The sequence below is a fragment of the Candoia aspera genome, chromosome 2 (genome assembly GCF_035149785.1).
Source record: "Candoia aspera isolate rCanAsp1 chromosome 2, rCanAsp1.hap2, whole genome shotgun sequence".
Lineage (NCBI taxonomy): Eukaryota > Metazoa > Chordata > Lepidosauria > Squamata > Boidae > Candoia > Candoia aspera.
The window spans coordinates 244,783,714-244,807,702 of record NC_086154.1 but is presented as its reverse complement, the minus strand read 5'-3'; the positions used below and the strand labels follow the sequence as shown (position 1 = coordinate 244,807,702).

General features: G+C 39.8%; 1 protein-coding gene across 2 annotated transcripts in view; it reads left to right on the top strand.

Moving 5' to 3' along the window:
* The window catches only part of NNT (nicotinamide nucleotide transhydrogenase), a 62,196-nt gene that overhangs the window by 13,066 nt on the left and 25,141 nt on the right, over positions 1-23,989 (top strand). For both annotated transcript variants that reach the window (XM_063295697.1, XM_063295698.1), the window contains exons 3-16: positions 1,425-1,654; positions 5,589-5,806; positions 6,762-6,849; positions 8,628-8,716; positions 9,737-9,924; positions 10,275-10,408; positions 11,842-12,033; positions 13,273-13,426; positions 14,507-14,668; positions 16,956-17,066; positions 18,065-18,210; positions 19,480-19,675; positions 20,018-20,251; positions 21,320-21,480. In XM_063295697.1, the coding sequence (XP_063151767.1) occupies positions 1,425-1,654; positions 5,589-5,806; positions 6,762-6,849; positions 8,628-8,716; positions 9,737-9,924; positions 10,275-10,408; positions 11,842-12,033; positions 13,273-13,426; positions 14,507-14,668; positions 16,956-17,066; positions 18,065-18,210; positions 19,480-19,675; positions 20,018-20,251; positions 21,320-21,480 (2,303 nt within the window). The remainder of the gene's footprint in view (positions 1-1,424; positions 1,655-5,588; positions 5,807-6,761; positions 6,850-8,627; positions 8,717-9,736; positions 9,925-10,274; positions 10,409-11,841; positions 12,034-13,272; positions 13,427-14,506; positions 14,669-16,955; positions 17,067-18,064; positions 18,211-19,479; positions 19,676-20,017; positions 20,252-21,319; positions 21,481-23,989) is intronic.

Sequence of the window (23,989 nt, the reverse complement as noted above, 5' to 3'; positions counted from 1 at the left end):
CCTCCTTTGTGGGGTGCCGCAGGGTTCGGTACTCTCTCCACTCCTCTTTAACACCTACATGAAACTGCTGGGTGAGATCATCCGTCGCCATGGGATAAGATATCATCAATATGCTGATGATACCCAATTATACATCTCTATCCCGGGTGACTTAAGTGAAGCTGTGTCCACCCTCTCTCGGTGCCTGGGGGCTGTAGGGGTCTGGATGGGGAACAACAGGCTTCAGCTGAACCCTAGTAAGACGGAGTGGCTGTGGACTGGGGGCCCCTTAGCGTCCAAGAATTTACCACCTTTAGTTCTGGATGGGGTTGCACTGCCCCAGACAGACCCGGTGCGTGACCTGGGGGTTCTCCTGGACTCACGGCTCCTGCTTGAAGAGCAGGTGGCAGCCATGGTCAGGGGAGTCTTTGCACAACTTTGTGTTGTGCACCAGCTATGCCCCTTCATGGATTGGAGGCCTTCCGATCAGCCACTCATACCCTAGTCATCTCCTGCATAGACTACTGCAATGCGCTCTACATGGGGCTACCTTTGAAGAGTATCCGGAAGCTACAGCTGGTTCAGAATGTGGCTGCGCAAGCAATCCTAGGAGCCCCAAAGAGGGCACATATAACAACTTTGCTGTGTGAGCTGCATTGGATGCCAGTCTGCTTCCAGGTCCAATTCAAGGTGTTGGTTATTACCTGTAAAGACCTACATGGCATGGGACCAGGCTACCTGAGGGACTGCCTCAGCCCCATTACATAGACCCGTCCCACCAGGTCAGATAGAGAGGGCATGTTACGGACCCTGTCCATGAGAGATTGTCGATTGGCAGGGTCCAGGAGGGGGCCCTTCTCTGCTGCGGACCCTGCCCTTTGGAATAACTTACCTCCAGAGGTGAGGCAGGCCCGCACTCTCCTGGCCTTCAGAAAGGGAGTTAAGACGTGGTTATGCCACCTTGCTTGGGGTGAGAGGGGGGATAGTCAAGCATGGGGGTGGTTGATACCATGATGTGGCCCCAGAAAATTTTACTAAGACTGCCTTGGATTTTCTATTTTCTATTTTCTATTTTCCATTTTCTATTTCATATTTTATATATTTATATTTTATACTGTATCTTTTATGCTTTTGATTCATTTGTAAACCTCCCGGAGTTGTCGTTATTTGAGATGGGTGGCGAATAAATATGATAAATAAATAAATAAATAAATTTGAATGTGCCATGTAGGGGAAGGCTACAATAAGAAAATTGTAAAATATTTTTTTAGTGTTGTGCATAACTTCTAGGCTGTGTTCCTGAAATCTATTATGTTTGAAGCAAGGATGCATTTAAGTGCTTTTTAAGAAAAGACTTGTGCAAATGGCCCTTTCCATAGGATGTTACAAAATTTTCAGGCTTCTAACTATTAATTCAGTTGGTGTTTATATTTCTGCCTTCACAGGTATTCCATATAAGGACCTGACTATAGGTGTTCCAAAGGAGATCTTTCAAAATGAGAAAAGGATTGCCTTGTCACCAGCTGGAGTTCAAGCCCTGGTTAAGCAGGGCTTTAATGTTATTGTGGAGTCAAGCGCAGGAGAGGCTGCTAAGTTTTCTGATGACCACTATAGACAGGCTGGGGCACAGATCCAAGGCACAAAGGAAGTATTGGCTTCTGACATAGTTCTCAAGGTAACAGTTGCCTTTTTCCTACTGCTCTTATGAGACCATACTCTTTAAGTGTTTCCCCAAAAACAAAATTTGAAGACTGTAGATAATAAGGGTGCCCAAAATGTTTCAAATTCAAAACAGATTGTTCTGACCACTCTGGAAGTATTTTGAACTTGAGACAGGTTTATTTTGTATGTGAGGCACTTCCTGAATGGTCAGAACAATCTATTTCAATTTCAAAACAACTATTTTAGCTTGAAATATTTCATGCTTGAAATATTTTACCCAGTCCTAATAGAGAGTATTAAGTCTGGCTTTGTTTCCATTATAGAATAAAACCGAACAGAGGAAAATTCTCAGCTTGATAATGATGTTGAACATGCACCTGAACATGGAATATTTTGCTTTCTGCCAGAGCAGCTCCTAGTACTTCCCAGGGTGAATCCCCAGGCTAATACTTATTTGATCCAAAGGTGGCTTTTCCTATTTATCTGCCAGAGAATCCTTGAATTTCTTGAAAGCTATCAGGCACCTGGGTTCCATAAAACTGCAATATAAGGCTGCAATGAGCTTTCTTGAGGGACAGCTCTTATCATGGATTTATTTAAAATATTTATGTAACAGTTCCTATTTTTTAAAAAAACCTCAAAATCCCAATCTTCCCTGATTATGTACAGTTGCAGAGAAAAGTTGGATGTATGAATTACACATGCTACAGCTGGACACAACATGCCTGCCCAGAGCTTCTATCAAGTGAGATTGCTGGGTATTTTTGGAATTGGTGGGGAATATACAGGAGCTCATAGGAGACAAAGCAGTATCAGCTTCCTAAATGTAGGAAGATATAGGTGTTTAATATAAAAACCACACACATGAAAAAGGAATACCGAGAAAGCTCCGTTGAATTTAGAGAGCTTGCGCACGCATGAGCGCACGTGCGCACACATATACACATATATAGTAGGCTTATGGCATAAGGTACATTAAAGGAGGTCAGTGCCACTTACTCATCAGTTTATCCTTACGGTGTTCGACAATTTATTTTAAATAACAGGGATCCTGTCTGGGGGTGTAATTGCTTCAAGTCTGTCAAAACAATCTAAGTATATACAGGTAGTCCTCACTTAACAACTGTCCTGTTTAGTCACTGTTCGAAGTTACGATGGCACTGAAAAGTAAATTCATGACTGTTGCAGCTTTCCCATGGTTTCAGTCCATTTGCATGCTTCACAGCTGGCTTCTGACAAGCAGAGTTAATGGAGAAGCTGGCAGCAAAACTGCAAGTAGCGGTGACGTGATGTCTTGCTTAACAACTGCAGGTGATTCACTTAACGACCACAGTGGAAGCAAGGTTGTAAGCCCATTGCAGTCACATGACTTCTCGCTTAGCAGCGAAGTTGCCAGTGTGGTGGTGAAGTGAGGACAACCTGTATGTGTGTTATGGAAAATCATTTGAATTCAGATTTTTAAAACAACTGAGTTTGAAGCAGTTGGTCTGCATTTGAAATGAGCTGTTCTGATCATTTTGGAAACATTTCAAGCTCAAAACACCTCCAAAATGGGGGAAACAGTCCATTTCAAATGTGAAGCAACTTTCAAATGCCCAACAGCCATTTTGAACTCAGAAAATAGGCATGTTGAATTCCAAAGTTTGATTTTGCAACATTGCACATACCATATGTAACTCAAGGCGACAAACATTCCTAATACTCCTGCTTCCTATTTTCCCCACAACCACGGCTCTGTGAGGTGAGTTGGGCTGAGAGAGAGTGACTGGCCCAAGGTCATCCGGCCGGCATTCATGCCTAAGCGGGACTAGAACTCAGAGCCACCTGGTTTCTAGGCCAGCACCTTAACCACTACACCAAGCTGGGTCTGTATGTAAGATAATTGCTATATAGTTGCTATACATCCTCATATAAGAATTGCTGTGCTACTAGCCAACAGGAACTGTGAACTTCGCCTAATTCTTCAAACATCTTAAAATATTATTTGCATAGTACACAGTATACTTTGATCTGTGGTGGCACTTTGAATATGAACCATAGTGTCTAAGTTACAAATTCAGTCACTTTTTACTAGCTAGATTTATTATTCGAAATCTTTCACTGGCAATACTTTTTAAAAACATGCATAGCATTATAAATGCTAACACGAGCTTCTTTGGAATTAGGACAAAGCACATCTGATAAAGCTTTGTCTTGCAGAGAGCAAACTTCAGTTGCTGTAGAGCAGATGCAGTTATCAGTCAAACTGTTGACTGGGCAAAGTCCATTTTGCTGTTACTCGTCAGTGGCAACATTGTGCTAACACTTAGCTTCTACAGACGGAATCTTTAATGTTGATCGCAAACTCCTGTCTACATTGAAAGTAGGAATGCTGGTTTTGAGTGATAACAGATGGTCCAAAACGAGGAGTCAGGTTGGAGAAAGCTACCTAGTCAGACTAATGTATTACAGGTACTCCTTGCTTAACGACCACAATTGAGACTGGAATTTTGGTTGCTAAGTGAAGTGGTCATTAAGTGAATCACTGTGGTTGTTAAACGAACCATGTGGTTGTTAATTGAATCACGCAGTTCCCCATTGATTTTGCTTGCCAGAAGCTGGCTGGGGAGGTTGAAAATGGCAATCACGTGACCAGGGGATGCTGCAATGGTCATAAATGTGAATCGGTTGCCAAGTGCTCAAATTGTGATCATGTGACTCTGGGGACGCTGTGACGGTCATAAGTGTGAGCACCAGTTGTAGGTTGTTTTTTTCAGCACCTTCATAAATCTGAACTGTCACTAAATGAATGGTCATTAAGTGAGGAATATCTGTATCTAATTCAGTATTATCTAGACCAGTGTTTCTCAACCTTGGCAACTTGAAGATGTATGGACTTCAATTCCAGAATTCCCCAGCCAGCTTGCTGATGGACAGAAGCTCTCCAGGAATTCTGTTAAGATCCTTTTTCAGGGTATTAGGTGATCTCAGGAACTGAACTTTTCATCTTTTGCTACCATGACACACCAAATGTTGAATTAACTAATAGCAGTCTTCAGGAAGAGGCATTATTAAGCATGAATTGGCAAATAGGATGCCCCTACTGAAAACCTAGCTTAAAAAATGTGCAAGCCGTTATCCTTAAGCAAGCCAGCGCCTCATGCTCTCCAAAACAATACAAGGTCATTTCTAAAATATTTTGTGTGAGAGGTACAGCCATAGAGTAAGACTTCAGTATGAGCCATGAATTATTCATTGAAATCTTATGTACCATTAACTCAAGGAGTTTCCTGTAGTAAAGAACGTGAAAATTAGATGTTCTGCAGAATTAACAAGTGTGTAGATGGTCTTCAAAAGCAAATAACAGGAATGAATGTAAGGGGGGTGGTGGTCAGGACCATAGCTATTGTTGTGCAGTACTCTAAAGCTGGATTCCCCCTTCCCAACACCCTTTTGCCCTAGAAGAACATTGCTAGGTAAGCAAATTAGGGCTTTTCCCCCCAGTACGATTGGCAGATGTTGTAAGCCCAGTCCCATCGAGATTGCAGTGGGAGCAAAAGTTAAAATTCTCTGTCTTCCTGCTAGACTCCTTATCCAGTTCCAGTTCTCGTGCTAGCTATTTCCTTCTTAAACAAGTAATTGAGGCATTTCCCAGTTGCCCTTTTGAGCCTATTTAGGGCTTACACTTACTAATGTGATAATTTATAATATAAATTGATAATATTAATAAATTATAATGTATAATAATGTAACTATTAAGTAAAAACTTATTAAATGGCGTTTTATTTGTTTGTTTACCAAGTCTGTAGAGCTGTTCCATTTGCAGTTCACAAAATATATATAGCAATTAAAATAAAGCATGAAATGCTTTTTAAAATTAATATAATTAGAATACTGATTTATTTTACTTTATTTTCATACCTGCAATATGAGGTTTTGTGATTTACTCTTTTTCCACCCCTCTCCAGGTGAGGGCTCCAATGTTTAATTCTGTACTTGGCATCCATGAGATCGAGCTGTTTAAATCACATGGTACCCTGATCAGTTTTATCTATCCAGCTCAAAACCCAGATCTGCTGAACAAACTAGCAGAAAAAAACACAACCGTCTTGGCTATGGACCAGGTTCCACGTGTGACCATCGCTCAGGGATATGATGCTCTCAGCTCCATGGCCAACATTGCTGGGTATGATACCACAAATACCTTTTGCTCATTTGCAGAATTCTACTAATAAATAGTTTGATATTGAGTGGAATTCATATTTCAGACTAATGGGTGTTTTCCTCTTCAGTGAGCAGAACAAACTCATTGTCCTTGTGCTAGTCAAGGCAGGGAGCTAAGAAATCCAGCTGGGAAGTTTTTAGAAAGCAATGCCTATTTGAGTTCAAGGGAAGAATAGAAGTTTGAGGCCCAGTAGGTCCTTCCCCATATTGGGGATGAGTATCTACTAGTTGAAGAAGGAATTCTCTGGGGTCAGAAAATCTGAAACTGGGGAAGCCAGAGAATGGGATATGCTACGAGAGAAGTAGAAAAACAAAATATGTGTAGTAAACAAATCTTACTCATGTTAGATTAATAGCCAGCCTGTGCTCCAGGGGTTCATGGTGTCCTCTCTCAGTTTTTCCTCACAGCCACCATCTAAAGCTGGGCTCAAAATAGCAGTTAGCCTGACATAATGCTGTGAGCCTCTCTAGTTGATGGTGTGTTTCCCTGGCCTTAACTTCCCAAAACCTTAACTGCTGTGCCAGGCTGACTGAAGTAGGACTTAAATCTTTTCATACCTGAAGTAATTGAAGCAGGCAAAATTAATGGCAAGTAGGTTGGCACAATGGTGTCAATGAGAACTTGTTCACAATTAGCAGCTGTGCTTTCAGCACTATTACACTCTCCTTCCATTATTTACATGGTGTCCAGCTTTCTGATGACCAATTGTGACTGACTTTTCCCTTCAGTTACCAGATTCATTTAAACTATCCTTTATGCTAAAGTTAAGGAGTTGGTTATGTGGATGGTGGGAACATAGGATTGGAGGATAGATCAGCAAATGCTGCTCTCTGAGGCCACACACAGACACCGTGCGATATCTTTGGAGAAATGTAAATGCAGTAAGATTGATGGCTGCCTTTCTTTCTTTTAACAGTTATAAAGCAGTTGTGCTTGCAGCGAATCATTTTGGTCGTTTTTTCACCGGTCAGATCACGGCAGCTGGCAAAGTTCCTCCAGCTAAGGTATGCATGGGGAAAGATGCAAGCTTGTAATGAACTGGCAGGTACAGTCACAAGTGGGTAGCAGTGCCCCTTGTGCCTTCATATTCTGATTACAATCTCTTCTGCTGAGTTTTCTTCTCCAGAGAATCTCTTTTTGGCCTTCTTCCAGCAAATCAAATGTAATTTCTTTTGATGTTGGCAGAGATTTGTTGATTTGTGATGCTGAGTAATTTACTAATTAACGTCTCTCAAACTGAATCTTAAGATACACAGATTTTAAAATTAATATAAAATCTGGCTTCTTGCTGCTGGTAAACAGTAACAAGGCTTTGTTAATGACTGTCTGCTGAATTGCAATTATGGATAGAGTGAATCTGTAATTTTTATCTTGACTTCAGGCTAAATAACATGACTATGCCAGTCATTAGAATTGTAGCTGAAATAACTTTTTAAAGAGAGAGACTTCATTACAGACCTGTAACAGATCTTTTGTAACATTTGTGTTCTGTTACTATAGTACAGAATATAATCTGCAGAGTTATAAATTTATCTTTGTAGGATTTCCTACTTCACCTCTTCCAAAGTGGAAGACAATTAGGTCCAATCCGCACTATGCTTTAAAGGGCAGATAGTTTGCTCATGTGCTGCAGTGTTCTTGAGTATTACTATACAAGTACAGATGGTAGCAGCAAATTCTGCTGGAGGAGGAAGAGTAAATTCCATTTGTTCCAATTGACAGAGGAACCAGTTAGCTTGGCACTCAGAAATTGTCTGATGTCTGCTAAGGATAACAGAATTCGTTGCCAAGAATGCTGAAAATGCTTCTCCAGGTTATGCAAACAGTTCCTTGCAAACAAGTATTGAAAGCATGACTGAATATCCAACAGAACCTTTTGAAGTCAAGCTTGCTTTCTTTATAGTGATGATAAACAAACTTCAGATTTGTGAACAAAGTCTGGTGAAACCTTGTTAGTTTAAAGATGAACCTAATCAAAAGTGATGTTTTCTCTCTGTGTCAAGCAGGACGATAAATTATGCAAATATGCAATGAAATGTGGCATGATGTGCTGCTATATAGAATTCAAGCAATTCAGTTTTATTGCTTTTCCCTCCATTTTCTTTTTTTCCTCCTAATCATCTGTTTGTGTTCCAGAACTGCTAAGTGCAATCAGACTGCGCTGAGCTTTTTAAAAAGTTTTCCTCTATTAAATTTACTTTCTAAATACAACTTTGTGGGTTTGAAAAAGTTGAGGTCCCTCTAAGAATGCTTGTATTTCTTACTGTGCAACACAGGAGTGCTGTGCTGATGATATCAGCACTGACATAGTAATGCACCTGACTAGCTGTCTGTATTTCAAGCAGTGGAACCTGGGAATCGTTTTGGCCATTTCTGGATGTGACTGAAGAAATTAGATTTTTAACCTGCTGTGTTGACTGCCTGTATGTATGGAATCAAAAGAATAAGGTGTATGGCATTTCCAGTAATCTTCATCTTTTTATACCTTCTCCAGCTTTCTGAATCTGGGTAATCAACTGGAAATCAGACATTCCACTATGGGAGAATTTAACAGTACTTTCACTGATCGTTATTTTTTTTCAGCAAGCATCCTTAAGAGCTGGATAACTGATATATAATACCATTGATTGGCTGATGTTTTCCTTTTTAAGAAGCTTCATGTAATTGGGCAGACAGTTGGGAGCTACTTAATACACCTTCACTGTATGTTGATTCACATCAGCCATTGAATATTTACAATTTAGATTGGTATAAGTAATTATAATGCATTGCTTGGATGTAGGTTCTGATCATTGGAGGTGGAGTTGCTGGATTAGCATCTGCAGGAGCAGCTAAATCAATGGGAGCTGTAGTTCGTGGATTTGATACCAGGTAGATATATATAAATCTAAAAGGTTTATTTATTTTCTGGCGACTGCCTGGACAAGTCACTGCAGTTTTCTAGGCAAGATTTCAGATGTGGTTTGCCATTGCCTTCTTCCTAGGGCTGAGAGAGAGTGACTGGGCCAAGGTCACCCAGCTGGCTTTGTGCCTAAGGAGGAACTAGAACTCCCAGTCTCCCAGTTTCTAGCCTGATGCCTTAAGCACCACCCCAAATTAGCTCTTAAAGGTTTATTACTAGTAGCTAATAATCCTGTTGTACCTCAGGGACAACCAGGGCAGCTTACACAGAGTTTCTCTCCATTTCTTAAAATAACTTTGTGGCTTTTGTGGCTTTTTTTCAGAATTACTGAGTAGCCCAAGTGGGCTTAATGGCTGAGTTCCACTATACTACATGGTGTAAGGAATAATTCAAACTTTTAAATTTCTCTGGCTTGCATCCCAATAATTCACATAAGATTTTGGAGTAAAAGAAAACCACCTTGACTTGACTCTTCATGAAATACAAACACATCCACGTAGTGGTTTACCGTTATTTTCTTTCATTATATTTTTTGACTCCCCAGTTTTATAGTTCTGGGGCTTCCTGATGGCTTTCCCTTCAGGTATTTATTAGCTCTAGACTTGCTTAGCAATTTTTGAGAAGAACTAAGGTTGGCTAGGTGGTGCCACCTGCTTAGGCAATTCAGACTAATGTTGTTTTGAATTTCTCTGGGTGGTATCCCAGTATTTCTCCCAAAGAATTGAAGCCATTTTAACATTTGTACATTGGGCTTTATGGGACACTCCATAGTACTGCATAATTGTTATGAATAATGCACAGTTGAACTCATCTTCACATTGGTTACACATCTGAATTTATCCTAAGCTTCTACTACAGGTCATTTTCAAGGAGGACATGATTTCATATTTTGAAGACCCATGTGCAGAAAAATTTCTGGTATTAGTGTTCTGTACATTATTTGCCTTTTTCCTTGCTATTAAGAGTTTACTTTATTTTCTACTTGACAGAGATGCCGCATTAGAACAATTTAAATCATTAGGTGCTGAGCCTTTGGAAGTTGACATGAAAGAATCTGGGGAAGGCCAAGGAGGATACGCAAAGGAGATGTCCAAAGAGTTTATTGAAGCTGAGATGAAGCTCTTTGCTAAACAATGTGAAGAGGTTGATATCATTATTACAACAGCACTTATTCCTGGTATGTATTCTGTAGAATAGACGTTCATTTTTCTCTAGAATGTTTAATTGGAGCAATACATTTTGCTCCAACTCATGTTGAAGAAAGTGAGTAAAAGGCCAAGAATCGATTGGCTGCAGTTCTGGAATAGTGGATTTAGAACAGGAGTGAACAAGGTGGTGATTTTTACACTGTGTAGCAGGTTTGTGGTCTAAATGGCCCCTTCCAAGTCTATATGTAAGATTGTTTCTCTGGAAATCTATACAACTGAAAAAGCTTAAATGTTCTTTTTATCTAGGGAAAAATGACAGAACTGGTTATTTCTATTAAGTACTACTTAAAACTTTCGAATATTGTCTCTGTCTTTTCAGGTAAAAAGGCTCCAATCCTCTTTCGGAAAGATATGATTGAATTGATGAAGGAAGGCTCAGTTGTTGTTGATCTAGCTGCTGAAGCAGGGGGGAATATTGAAACTACAAAGCCAGGGGATCTCTGTGTGCACAAGGTAGCTTTGTTGGGTTGTTTATAGCCATACCTTTTTTTAGTATAAAGTAAGGAGTTCCTAACCTAACTGTCCCCAGCCCAGCACTCTCATCTATGAAGTGATTATTTCCTAATATTTCTTGTCTTTAAATATTTAGGATTCTGAATATGGTAGTTATATCATACTTACACAACTTAACAGTGTACACAATTTACCCACAGCTGAGTGGAACAAATGTTCAGATACACATCTTCTTAGTCAATATTGGCAAAAGGTTGACCATTAATATATTTAGTGTTCCTTGGGCAGGGACATGCTGAATAACTGCTTGGGTCCGCTTAAAGGTAGTTCTCAACCTACAACCATTCGTTCAGCGACTGTCTGAAATTACAGTGGTGCTGAACGAATGGTGGTTACAACCGGTCCTTGGAGTTCCGGCCATCCCAGCACTGCTGCAGTCACATGATTGTGATCTGGGCACTTGGCAACCAGTTCGCACTATGACTGGTTGCAGTGCCCTGTGATCACATGATCGCCATTTGCAGCCTTCCCTGCCGGCTTATCCAGAAAGTCATGGCTAGATTACAGTCTTGATTATAGGCAAGAATAAAGCCATGCACAACAGTTAATTGGCTGCTACCAGGGGAAGATATAAATTCCCTTTATAGTTTCACTATTTCAACTTGTAGCTTCTTCCTCCCAGTTTTTTGAAATAACAGATACCTGGTGTTGTGCCTGGTGGCCCTGAAACCAAGTTGTTGTATGTTTACTTAACAATCATCTACAGTTTGGTCTAGTGGTTAAGGCAACAGGCTAGAAACCAGGAGACTGTGAGTTCTAGTCCTGCCTTAGGCATGAAAGCTGGCTGGGTGATCTTGGGCCAGTCCCTCTCTCTCAGCCCAACCCACCTCACAGGGTGGTTGTTGTGGGGAAAATAGTAGGAGGAAGGAATAATATGTATGTTCCCCACCTTGAGTTATTTACAAAAATAATAAAGGCAGGATAGAAAATAGAATAAATACAAATAAATACATCCTGAGAATCACTGGTTCTCACCTTAATCCTCATATTTGTTAATCAGCGTAGGCCTATAGACATGGAAGATGCCCCATATAAACTCAAATTATTGTTTAAAAAAATTAATAGGAAAATAATTGCTTTATTTACGTCAACATTTACCGTCACGGGTAGATGTTGATTTTGAGGAATTGGATTTCTTTTGACTCTTTTTTTCAGAAATTATTTCTAAGTTTATTTAATCATATATGCAAGAGTATGAGAAAGGGCATGTAGAAGTTTAGCATCTTCAGGTACAGCTAGATGCATTTAGGCCTGGAACTCTGAAGAATCGGTCTCAGGCAGCAGCAACCATGTTGGGTGAGCTAGATGAATAATCTGGCTTGGCATAAGGCCGTTTCTTATTCTCATATCATCTATATTTTTGGTGTCTACAGGGAATCACACATATAGGTTACACAGACCTGCCCAGCAGAATGGCTACCCAAGCCAGTACTTTGTATTCCAATAACATCATCAAGCTCCTGAAAGCCATCAGCCCGGACAAAGAAAAATTTTACTTTCACCTGAAGGATGAATTTGATTATGGCACTCTTGACCATGTTGTTAGAGGAACAGTAGTAATGAAGGTAAAGCAAGCTCTTTTTTTTCCTGAAGCTGAGGATGTAAATGTTATTAAACATTATGTAAATCTTATTTATAGCTCTTTATTTTGAACTTCCTGTGAATGAAACATTCATTCCCATTTTGAAATGTCCCTTGCAAGGAAAGTAGTTTGTTTTTCATTCATTTTTTACAATTAATATTATTTTCCAGTGCTGTTGATGTGCTACTCTGTTAGGATCTTTGACTTCAGAGGAATTTAGTCCATGGAATCATAAGGGCCAAAATAAGTGTTACGTGGTGATCCATGAAAGTGTGGATTGCAAGTTTTTATGCTTGAAAAATCTCTTTGAGGTGGTCATTATAATTGGGGATAGGGAACTTCCCGTTCACCATTTTCTTGTTCCATATTTCTCATTTCCTTTTAATCTAATTGGATAAGGGAAAAAAAAGCCCAAGGATGTGGTAGGGATAAAGAGTTAGGAAATGAAAGGCGAAGAAAGTCTTCATGCATCTGTGTATTAGAGAATATTAATGGGAAAATATACATGCATATGCATATGCGTATACGTATACATATACGGCTGCTATTATGAAAGTGGTTAAAGTTTAATTGGGAGACATAAGTGCCACTCTGCCCATGGAGAGGAAGGTCTCTAGGATGCCCAAATACGATACCTATAATATTGAAAGTCCACTGAAATACCCATGAGAAGCTGCCACTAGTGGTGGCAGAAAGTATGTACACTGAAGGCCCTAGATCCAAAATCTCTTCATTCCCCTAACAGCCCCATAATATCAGCCTGAAATTGCTCCAATTTTGGAGCTGATTTATTTCCCTGTATCGCCTTCTGCAATGGTAAAAATTTGTCGGTGTGGTAATTACCATGGAATTCCTTCCCAAAAGACAAATTGCTTTGTCTGTTACCTTAATTTATCCAACCAGGTGCCTCCTGGTGCATTAGGACTGCAAATCAGATTATCCTAGTCAGTAGTTGGAGAGATGATGGGAACTGAAGTCCCAAAACATTTTCAGGGTGCCATGTTGACAAAGACTGCTTTAATGTAAACAAACAAACAGAACTCCTCTAGTTATCAAAGTCACCACTCCCATTATATTTTATTTTTTGTTTTTCTTTTGCAATTTCGAAGGTAAGAGGGCCTCTGGAAGGTTTCATTGACTTGGAGACTGTGGTTTTTGAATCTTTGGTGTAAATCACTTGATCTTTTAATTAAGTCCTTAGTTGTTGTTTTTTCCTTCTTAGGATGGAAAAGTGATTTTTCCAGCACCACCTCCTAAGAACATTCCTCAGGCAGCACCTGTGAAGCAGAAGACGGTGGCAGAGCTGGAAGCAGAGAAAGCTGCTACTATTACACCTTTTAGGAAAACAATGACCTCTGCTTCTGCGTATACAGCAGGTGAGAAATGAGTGCCACTCTTTCGCTTCTCTGGAATTTGCTGTCACAGTTAAGAGCTGGCCTTGGCCAATCCAAGAAAATGCACCTTCTCCAGTCTTGGCATCTTCCAGATGTGTGGATTTCAATTCTTAGAATTTTCTGCAGGGACTATGTTGACTGGACAATTCTTGGAGTTTGAAAATCCCTGCACAGACTCAGCCATTCAGATTCAGCAGCATGGCCTTAAAGTTGGCAGACTGTCAAATGGGACATTGAGCAATATGGAATTCCTGTAGACCACACTCTACTACTTTACCATCTAATCTTTGCAGACAGAAGCAGAGATAGATATATATTCCTCTCCTCTCTGTTAGTTCAGCCAAGACTCAGTGATCTACACCAAGTCAGTATTTTCACCCAGGATTAAATCCTGGATCATCAAATCCTGGATTAAAGCCTGGATGTTTGGCCAGCAGTTGACCTAGGTTTGGACAACAGGACTTTTTGGTAAGAGGGAATATCATTGCTGTCACTTTGACTTTTCTGACTAGTCTGCAAACTGCCATTTTCCCCCTTGCAACTGCTAAGTTGCACCACATCTCCCTCTGCTCTTTATTGCTTCACTCTTTGCTCTCTGGCCATTTTTTCATTTCCATTCACCTACATTTTCCTGGCATACCTCTTAACATCAGGCTGTAGCAGTTCAGATTTCTGTCTCCAGTCTTCTTCTAGTATCCACATCAATGAAAATAAAAGTGGGGGGCCCTTGACCCAGAGGCTTTAGAGGTAAATCCCTTTAGGGTTATATGTTTGGCAGTCATGCTTGTGATGGTGACCTCATTTATTCAGGGCTATGTTAGACAAGGCCCAGGAACCTGATGCAAAACTGAGTGGATAGCCTCTAATGAGAGCACACTGTCAATGGTTTAAGGGAGCTGTTTTCCATACATAGCCAGCCAGCTAGTTAAAATATACTTTCTGCTTCTCTCACTATCTATCTGGAACAAGCAATGGTCTTCTCAGCCTCCACGCACAGGGAGGTGATGATGATCACAGGGGATCCATATATTCCAAAAGGCTAAATGTTCTTTTGTCTTGCAGGACTTGCTAGCGTGCTTGGGCTGGGTCTTGCAGCTCCAACTTCAGCTTTCCCTCAGATGGTGACAACATTTGGCTTGGCTGGGATTGTTGGATATCATACTGTATGGGGTGTGACTCCTGCACTCCACTCACCACTCATGTCGGTGACTAATGCCATCTCAGGTATGGCTGTGACTTTATTTATTTTATTCAATTTGGTACTGTCTGACTGAAGTGACTTCTGGGCGGCTCACAATATACTAAATAGAATAAAAATAGACATAAAACAAGAACTAGAAAAGAAGAAGAAGTTGGAAAATGCGGCAACAACCCAAACACCCCATAACTTCCAGTAGCCAGTAAGGTGCCAGCCTAGCCCAAGGCTTGGGGGAACAGCCAGGTCTTTATGGCCCTCCAGAATGCCAACAGGGTGGGAGCCACATGGATCCCAGAGAGAACCTTATTGCGGAGGGCAGGCACTGTGACAGGAGGCATGCTTCCTGGGTCCTGATTGATTGAAGGAACCTGGAGTGTACCAACCCTGTTAGCTCAAATCAGCCAGGCAGATAGTGTGGGAGATAGGCAGTCCCTCAAATAACTGGGCCCTATGCCGTGTAGGGCTTTATAGGCCATAACCAACACCTTGAATCACACTTGGGAGCAAGCTGGCAACCAGTGCGGCTCGCGGAGCAGAAGTCACACATGAGTATATCAAGGCATAACTGGCTGTGTTGCATTCTGGACCAGCTGATGTTTCCGAGTGGTCTTCAAGGGCAACTCCATGTGCAGTGCATTGCAACAGTGAAGCATCAGGTGGCTAGGACATAAGTGACTGTCTGAAGGACCTCCCAATCCAGGAACAGGTGCAATTGGTGCCCCAGATGAAGCTGTGCAAATGTTTCCTTTGAACATTAATATTTCTGTTCTTAACTGTGATTGAGGGGCAATTTTATACATTAAAAATGAAAATGTGTGAATGAAATCAGTGTGTGAGTTATGTGTATTAGTTACAATTCTCTGTTTGAGAGTACACTTGGTGGCAGTTCATACTTCCTGTTAGGGAATATATTCCCAAGCCCAGAGTTTGGCTTTGCTTTTCTATGTTTGCCATTAGTGTAAGTGCTGTAATATCTTAAAAACTAACATAGACAATAAAGGTTATTACAGTCTTCTCCAACCTGGAGCATCCAGATGTTGGGCTTCAGCTTCCATATCCATTCTAGCATGGCCACTACTCATATTGCCACAGATACTGGAAGTGCAACACACCTGGAGAACTTCAGGATGGAAAAGAACAGTCAAGACCTACTTCATCTTATCTATGATTTGCTCTTGCAGTAAACCAGTGATGAATAAAACTTCGTCATATTTTTCAGTTGTTATATTCACTAATAACATTCTAACTCTGCATGTCGCCCATGGTTGCTCAGGCATGTTTAAAGTTGTAGGACTACATTAAGTTCCAACTTCTAATTGGTCAAGATATTGCCAAAATATCATGGCAGGTTTTGAATTATCTAGTGCTCAGCCCTTTGAGTAGGCCAGGTCTGGAAACACACACCACAGGAAATAGTAGCACTCTACTTTATTTATATAGGGTATAATGCTGTAACAGAATCTTGAAAACGTAACAATGTTTTCCCTTCTCTCACTTTTAAAGGAAGGGCAGTTTAAGTTCTTTCTCATTCTGTCTGGCTTTCCTGGATTGAGCTCATCTTTTGCTAATAGTCTCTGCATATGTTCTCCAAGGTCTTCTCTATATTCCTCTACAGCAATACAGTATAGATTTTCATAACAAAGAATGCATTGGGTAGATGTTTGTATCCAATATATTCTTTATTATGAAAACCTTTGCTGACTAGCTGCAGGCATATGATATGCTTAAAATAAAGGTGTAGTAGAGAAAAGGCTGTTACATGTTGCTAACCCGTGAAAAGATCTGAAAATACAGAATTAAGCCTTTAGAATGTATATAGCAAATAACTATATAGCAGAAAACTACGTACAATAAAATAATTTTTGATCTAGGCATTCTTAGTCCAGTTACATTGAATTTTATATAGTCTTTATAAGGGATAGGGTTAAAGCAATCAAGGCTAAATTTAGCAATTTTTTGTTTTTGTTTTCTTTTGATTAGTTGGACAGCAATAGACACTCAAGAACCCATAGTAGAAGAGCTAATTTTATAACAGGGATGGAAAGCAAAGGAGAGAGTACAAATCAACAGAAAGAAGGATTGAGGAAGTGAGAGAACATATTTTGGCAACATTAAAAGACTCGTTGTAACAGTATGACGATGGGTCCACCTATGTAATCAGAGACCTAAAATGCACAGTGTGTGGGATAATTTCAAATGTGTTGGTACTATCTAGCAGTGGTAATCAGAAATGCATCCTGCAACCTGAAGCATTTCCCTTGTGCTACAAGGAGTTCAGCACTGTTAATGTTTCATGTTCTTCTTTTTCAATAGGACTGACTGCTGTTGGCGGATTAGCCCTGATGGGAGGGGGATACTTCCCTGGAACTATGCCTCAGGGCCTTGCTGTTCTTGCTGCCTTTATTTCCTCTGTCAACATTGCAGGTACCAAGCAGCTCCAAGCTTTCCTACTTCCTATCTTCCGGAAACCTGCATTTTCAAAAGTGGTGCTGATAGAATAGCTTGAGAGGTACAATTTTCTTGGGTGCTTGGGGAGTTTGAGAGAATCCAGCAAACAAAGTGAGTTCGAAGCTTTTGGGCAATAGCAGCAAAATTCAGCAAATGTACAGGTAGTCTTCGCTTAACCACTGCTCATTTAATGATGGTCTGAAGTTACAACAGCCTTGAAAATAGTGCTTTATGACCTGTACTTGTACTTATGACCATCGCAAACTGCAACACTGGCCCCACAGTCATGTGATTGCAATTCGGGCACTTGACAGCCGGCTTGCATTTACGACTAGTTGCAGTGTCCTGTGGTCGCATGATCGCAATTTGCAGCCTTTTTTGCCAGTTTCTGGCAAAAAATGTCCATTGGGGAAGCTAGATTTGCTTAACGACTGCAGTGACTCGCTTAACGACCCATGCTACACTTAACAAACAACTGTTGTAAAAATAATCGTAAAATCGGGTCTGGCCACGTGGTGACTCATTTCTCCACCACACTGCTGAACAACCAATTTGCCAGTCCCTTTTGTGGTGGTTAAGTGAGAACTGCCTATAAACGGAATGCCTTTCCATTCTAAACCTGACCTGGCTTATTTGCCTGTTTTTTTTTAGCAATTTGTGACCAGTGCTACAAGATTTTCCAGTAATCCTCAGCTAAAGGCTTGGGGCCTGAGCTGCTCCGTTGTTTTCAAGTAGTTGACAGGATGCCTCAAATATGGCCCATGCTCCAATAATAGTAATTGTTCTGAATTACTCCTTGCTTTTCTTGCCTGCATCAAAATGTTGCCCAGCCACATGATGGTCCTTCCTAGGGGAGGCTGACAGTTTCCTATTGAACTGAACTTGTGGCTTCAATATAACCATCCCCTTGTTTTAAAGCACTTCTTAGCTTTTCCAAATCTAATTATTATTTTTAATTATTTTTTGTGGCATAGGTGGCTTCCTGGTCACTCAGAGAATGCTGGATATGTTCAAGCGCCCTACGGACCCTCCTGAATACAACTATTTATACTTGTTGCCTGCTGCTATGTTTATAGGGGGATATGGAGCAGCACTCCAAAGCGGGTATAACATTGAACAGGTACAAAGGTTGCTCAGGGACCCATAGAACTATTTTTTTTCATATAAGAATAAGTCTACAGTCTTGTGAACATGTTACAGATGTCATCTGATGCTGATGTGTTGTCCATTTGTTGATGCAGTGTTGTCCATCTTACTCTTGCCTGATGTCTTTCTATGCTGGCTAGGACGAAGTGGAGGGAGTCTAGCATGTATAGATGAAAAATACCCTTTATAATACCTCATATATATATATACTGCAAATGGATTGGAGGGTAATGATGTTCTTTGTTTGTTTTTTGATGTTTTACTTAAGACCAGCTATTGTTTTCTTGGCTGAGATGAAATTGGAACTGGCAGCATCCAATGCAATAGTTACATCCTTTGCAGTCGTGCCACAATGACATAGCTAGAGAAATGTAACTTCTTGGTATTATCTTGGTAGCAAGAAGGAGAAATTGATCTGAAGAATATCTCCATTTTTCAAAAACCTTACTTCATTTCCAACAGAATTGGAAGGTGGTAGCTTCAGTGTTGTTCTACTCCTTGCAGTAAATTCCACAGTCAGGCTTCAGGAGCCTGCTGCTACTACCATTATGCCTTAATATCAGAAACCATCTTCAGAGAAGGCTTTTAGGTTAAAAGGAAATCTTGGTTAACCTTAACCATGGCTTATGTTGGTGGTTTAGATGGGGATTTGGCTTTAAGGAAGAGTTGTACAGAAGGAAGTGCACATTTTTCAGCATATTTCTTTATCCCATAATCAGATTAGCATCTGCACTATCCCATTGACAAAAGCCATTGAGCAGAGCCCAACCTTTTTCAGTTGCAGTGGATGACAAAGCCTGATCTTCTAGCAAAGGCAAAAATACAGTGTATTGATTTTTTTAAAAAAAAGCTTTGATCACTAATGTGCATGTTTCTTTTCCTTTGTGGCCATCCTTCATGTAGAATTTGTTATGCTAAGAATGGATTTGATTGCATCCAGAGGTCTTCTATACAAACTATATAATCAGTTCTGTCTTTTCTTGGTGCTGATGATATTGGAACAGGGTTTTGAACAGGCAGAACAAACTTCCTTAGTGCATTTTGCTAGCACCACTCCATTGCAAACTGCCAGATTTGCTCAAAATCTCATTTGGACAGAAATATATTTGAAAAGAAAGTGGGGTGGGCAGTACATGCTATGAGGATTTTGAAACCAAACTGAGTAGTCTTTGTACCCTGGTCAAATCAGCAGTTTTAAGTGCTTTCTAAACAATGTGTCTATATCTATTTTCATCTTTTAAAGATGATATACCTGGGTTCAGGATTGTGCTGTGTTGGTGCCCTAGCTGGCCTTTCCACCCAAGGAACAGCTCGACTTGGCAATGCTTTGGGTATGATAGGTGTTGCTGGAGGTTTGGCAGCTACCCTTGGAGGTCTAAAACCATCCCTTGAGCTTCTGGCCCAGATGTCGGGTGCAATGGCCCTTGGTGGCACCATAGGTAAGTGCCGGGCAAAGGGGGATCACATGATCTGAAAGACTTAACATAATTCTGTTGCCTAATAGCAATGCATCTGCAGTATGTGATAGGAAAGAATTTCTACTTGAAAAAGTAATAGGACTGTTAGAATTTGATATAAACCTGCTCCTTAGTTTCCGTGTATAGACACTGAGATTCTTTAGAATATATTTCTAATTAAATATAATTAAAGCACAAAATGCCAGTCACAGAGATCGCAAGTCATGCTGATGTTGAAGAAGCAATAGTGTGTACTCTGATCTGAATTATTGAGCAATATTATCCCCTTTCACAGTTAACATGCAACTATTTTTGTTTCCGCAGGTCTGACAATTGCTAAACGTATCCAGATTTCAGATTTACCTCAGCTAGTGGCTGCTTTCCATAGCTTGGTTGGCTTGGCTGCTGTTCTCACTTGTATAGCAGAGTACATGATTGAATTTCCCCATTTTGCAACTGATCCAGCTGCAAATCTCACACAGATTGTGGCTTATCTTGGCACATATATTGGAGGAGTAACCTTCAGTGGCTCTCTTGTTGCGTATGGAAAACTACAGGGTAAATTCCTCTTTTTCTTTCACAGTGTGCCCTGTTTTCTTTTTAAGTGTGTGTGAGAGACATGCATTCAGTATCCATTCTCTCTGGCTAAAATTGCACTGAGATGTTAAACCCGATCTTTCACAACTTGGTGACTCTAGAGATACTAGATTTCAATTACTGTAATTCTCTGCCAACATCAGGGTGTGTATGAAGGTCATTAAATAGGAAAAACTGTAATTGGTCCATATGTGGGCTTTATGGTGTCATAAATTCAGGTATGAATTCTGTTGCTCCTTCACATGCATCGAAATATGCTGCAGGTAGAAAACTAACATGTCAGAGAGAACCATGCTTTGCTTAATAATTGATAAGGTGGAACTAGATGCGGGTAGAGCCCAGACATAGATTTACCAACTCAGTGAGAACTACGCTCTTACACCTGAGAAACGTCTGCAAGGCATAATTGAACAGAAATTCTTGGGAAGGTTTTTTTTCCCCTCATGCATTTGTGATAATAACTGAAAAATTCAGTTTTAATGCAAGTAATATTTATGGTACCCTAAGTCCTGGCATTTCTTTTAATTAAAAGACAAGACTTTAGATTTCCCTTTGAGGGCAGTCCTCTGAATATGTAGGCTTTTTCCGATCTCGCATTCTCCGCATTCTCGCATTAACCTCTGGATAGGGTTATTGTTGTGAGGCTGAAATGGAAGGAGGGCATGCCTTGAGCTCCTGGAGGAAGCTCTAGGATATAAATCTAGTAAATAAATAAAAGTTTGTCATAAGTTCAGGAGCTTTGGTTGGCCCTCTTAGCAGCTTTGCATTCTTCTTCATAAGGCTCATATCAGTGAAATCATGAATAGTAGAAAAGGAATGTTTAGTCAAGTATCTGATGCCAGCAGACAACAGCCAATGATGAATCCTGGTCAAACATAGGATGTAGTTATGCTAATATGACAAAGAGAAAAAAGAGACCTGATAATTGAGTCGGTGGGATTTGTTCTCCTGACCTTTTTGTCGTTGTGTCTGATTTCTTTTCACCAGACCAGTTCCAGAATTTGAATTAAATAATTTTTATATCTGTAGGCATCCTGAATTCTGCCCCACTCCTCTTACCAGGACGACACTTGTTGAATGCTGGTTTGTTAACAGCCAGCATAGGTGGCATGGTTCCATATATGATTGATCCAAGTTACACAACAGGGTTGACTTGCTTAGGGTCTGTGTCTGCCCTGTCTGCTGTAATGGTGAGTGTGAATTTATAATAAATTATAAATAGTGAATAAGATATTCCAAATTGTCACTGGGTGTGGTAAATAACCTGATCAGTTCGTTCTTCTGAGTATGGAGAATCCTAAAGTCTTTTTAATGAAGAGGAGACATAAATAAGAAGCAAGGTGATACATCTTTAATGGAGAATCAAATCAAATCAAATCTTCATTATGGTCAAAGACTAGCATAATACATTTCTTTAATGGAGAAAATTTTAAAGATTTTTGTGTCTGGATGCATCTTTTTAAGAAGGATATAAATTCTGAAATCATTTCAGAGAATGACAGCAAAAATGGTCAATGGTATGGAAAACAAAGCTTATGTAACAGGGACGAGATAGAGAAAGCACATGATAATCATCTTTAAAGGCCTGGTTTTTTTTTTTAAAAAAAGGACAAGTCTAGAATTCATGGGCTGGAGTTAAAGAGGATATGTTTCAATCAATTATTAAGAAAAACTTTGTCCTGAAAAGAGCACAACCACCGTGGAAACTATTACCTAAAAACATAATAATTCAAAGCTTTATATTAAAGCTGGGAATTTATTTGTTGGAGATGTTCCCATTCCAGATGCTCCTCTGGAGTTACATACAAAAATTCTCTTCAACGCTGACCTGATGACTTAAGCAGCCTTCTCTAGCCTTGAGCCCTGTTTGACTAAAATTCCCAGAATTCCTGGCTAGCATAACTATAGGCCAAGTTGGCTAGGAATTCCAGAAATTGTAACCCAACACATCTGGAGGCTCCCTTTTGATGTGAGGCTGGCTTCAAGGATAACCAGAGTTTATGCAGTTGAACAACTTCTTTCTAGAGAGAGAAAGTATCTCAATAATGCCCGGTGGGATTCTTTTAGGCTCTCCTCGTGGGCATATTAAAAGCCCGATTACCAATACTATGAAAAGTATATCAAGAGATACATGATCATCCAAGTTTTGTTTTATTTTTTTTATAGCAAATTTTATTAAGTTTCAAGGAAAGAATACAAACTACAAAAAACCCAAACAAACTACAAAAAAAAAGAAAAAAAACTAAAAAAGTGTAGAAACACAAACGAAAATGTTTTTAGATTTATAGGAAGATGTGGCTTCCGAGTGCTAACATCGAGGATATGCAAAAATTCCATAATCGATCTCTTACTCTATATTAAACCAAAACACCACATTATTTCTATAAATCTTTCCCCTTTAACACACAATAAAAATCACTTAAGTACAGTTACTCCTCCCCTTATATTAAAATGAAGAAAAAAATTATATAAGCTTCCTAAACATCTTTCTCCCCTCCAAAAGATAAAATGTATTTAATTATTCTCTTCCTACCACTATTTTATACATTTCTGTCTACTATAATAAAAACCAGATTAAAAGGCACATAAGTTGTCAGCTATTATACTTCGTGGTATAACAGTTTAATAATCTCGATCTTAGTAAGCCCAAAATCTTAATAAACACAAAAAGCAAAGCCAATTCAAAACAGTAAGTCCAAATCTTTAAAGACAAATAACATTGGTCAGATCCTTAAAGCAAGCCAAATAAACATTCTTCAACCCTTATCCCACTTCAAAATAAACCAGAGCAGTTACATATTCCCAAGATACGGACAGAGCTTTCTCGTTAAGAAAATCAAACTGCCCAGCTGCCCCCCTCCAAAATTCCAGGTTCTTTTCATGGCATTCCACCAGGAGGTCGACCCTATTTATAGCTTGCAGATCTCTTTCTCCTCTAGATTTCTCCAGCTCCATTATCCAATCTTCATCCAGCATCTTGACAGAAATCCCAAGCTCAGTCTTCAAAGAAACCTTTCTATTGCTCTTAGATTCCTCAATTTCACCCCAAACTGCTGGCACATTTTAGGTCTCATATTTTCCACAGTGTCTTGGATATCTTGCATAAAGGTTTGATAAAAGTCAAAAGATACTTGTTTGAAGTCCTGGTGAAGGTCAAAAAGGATCTGTTTGAAATCCTCCATATCTCACACAGTAAATTATGGCGCCCCCCTAGGAACTTAATCAGTGAAAGTTGAAGATAAGGGCAAGTTCAAAAGTTGTTTACACAGAGTAAGAGTAAATAGCAGACTGTTCTCAAGGGAAAGTGAAGGCAGAAAGCTGAAGGTTCAGATCAGCCAATTCAACGTGTAGGAAAATGCTAATATCTTCAAATTTAATACAAAAATAATAACAGGAAGACAATTATTTACTCAATCTTTGAAATTTCCTTTTGAAGGAAAACAAAATCCAAGACGTAAAAAAAAATGAAAAAGCAATCCCAAAAATAACATTAAGCACCAAGAAAACATCTTTTCCTTGCTGTAAAAAGCCTCTCTTGGGGTATATACAGTATACTTAAAAAAACAAAAACAAATTGGTAATTTAGAAATGGGGTGGCCATTCTTAGTGTCCTTTAACACTACAGTGTGGCTTGGAAATGATGACATCCCTGCCTCTTGGGAGCTCTTACTGTTGACCACAAAATGCTGTTTGCGATCT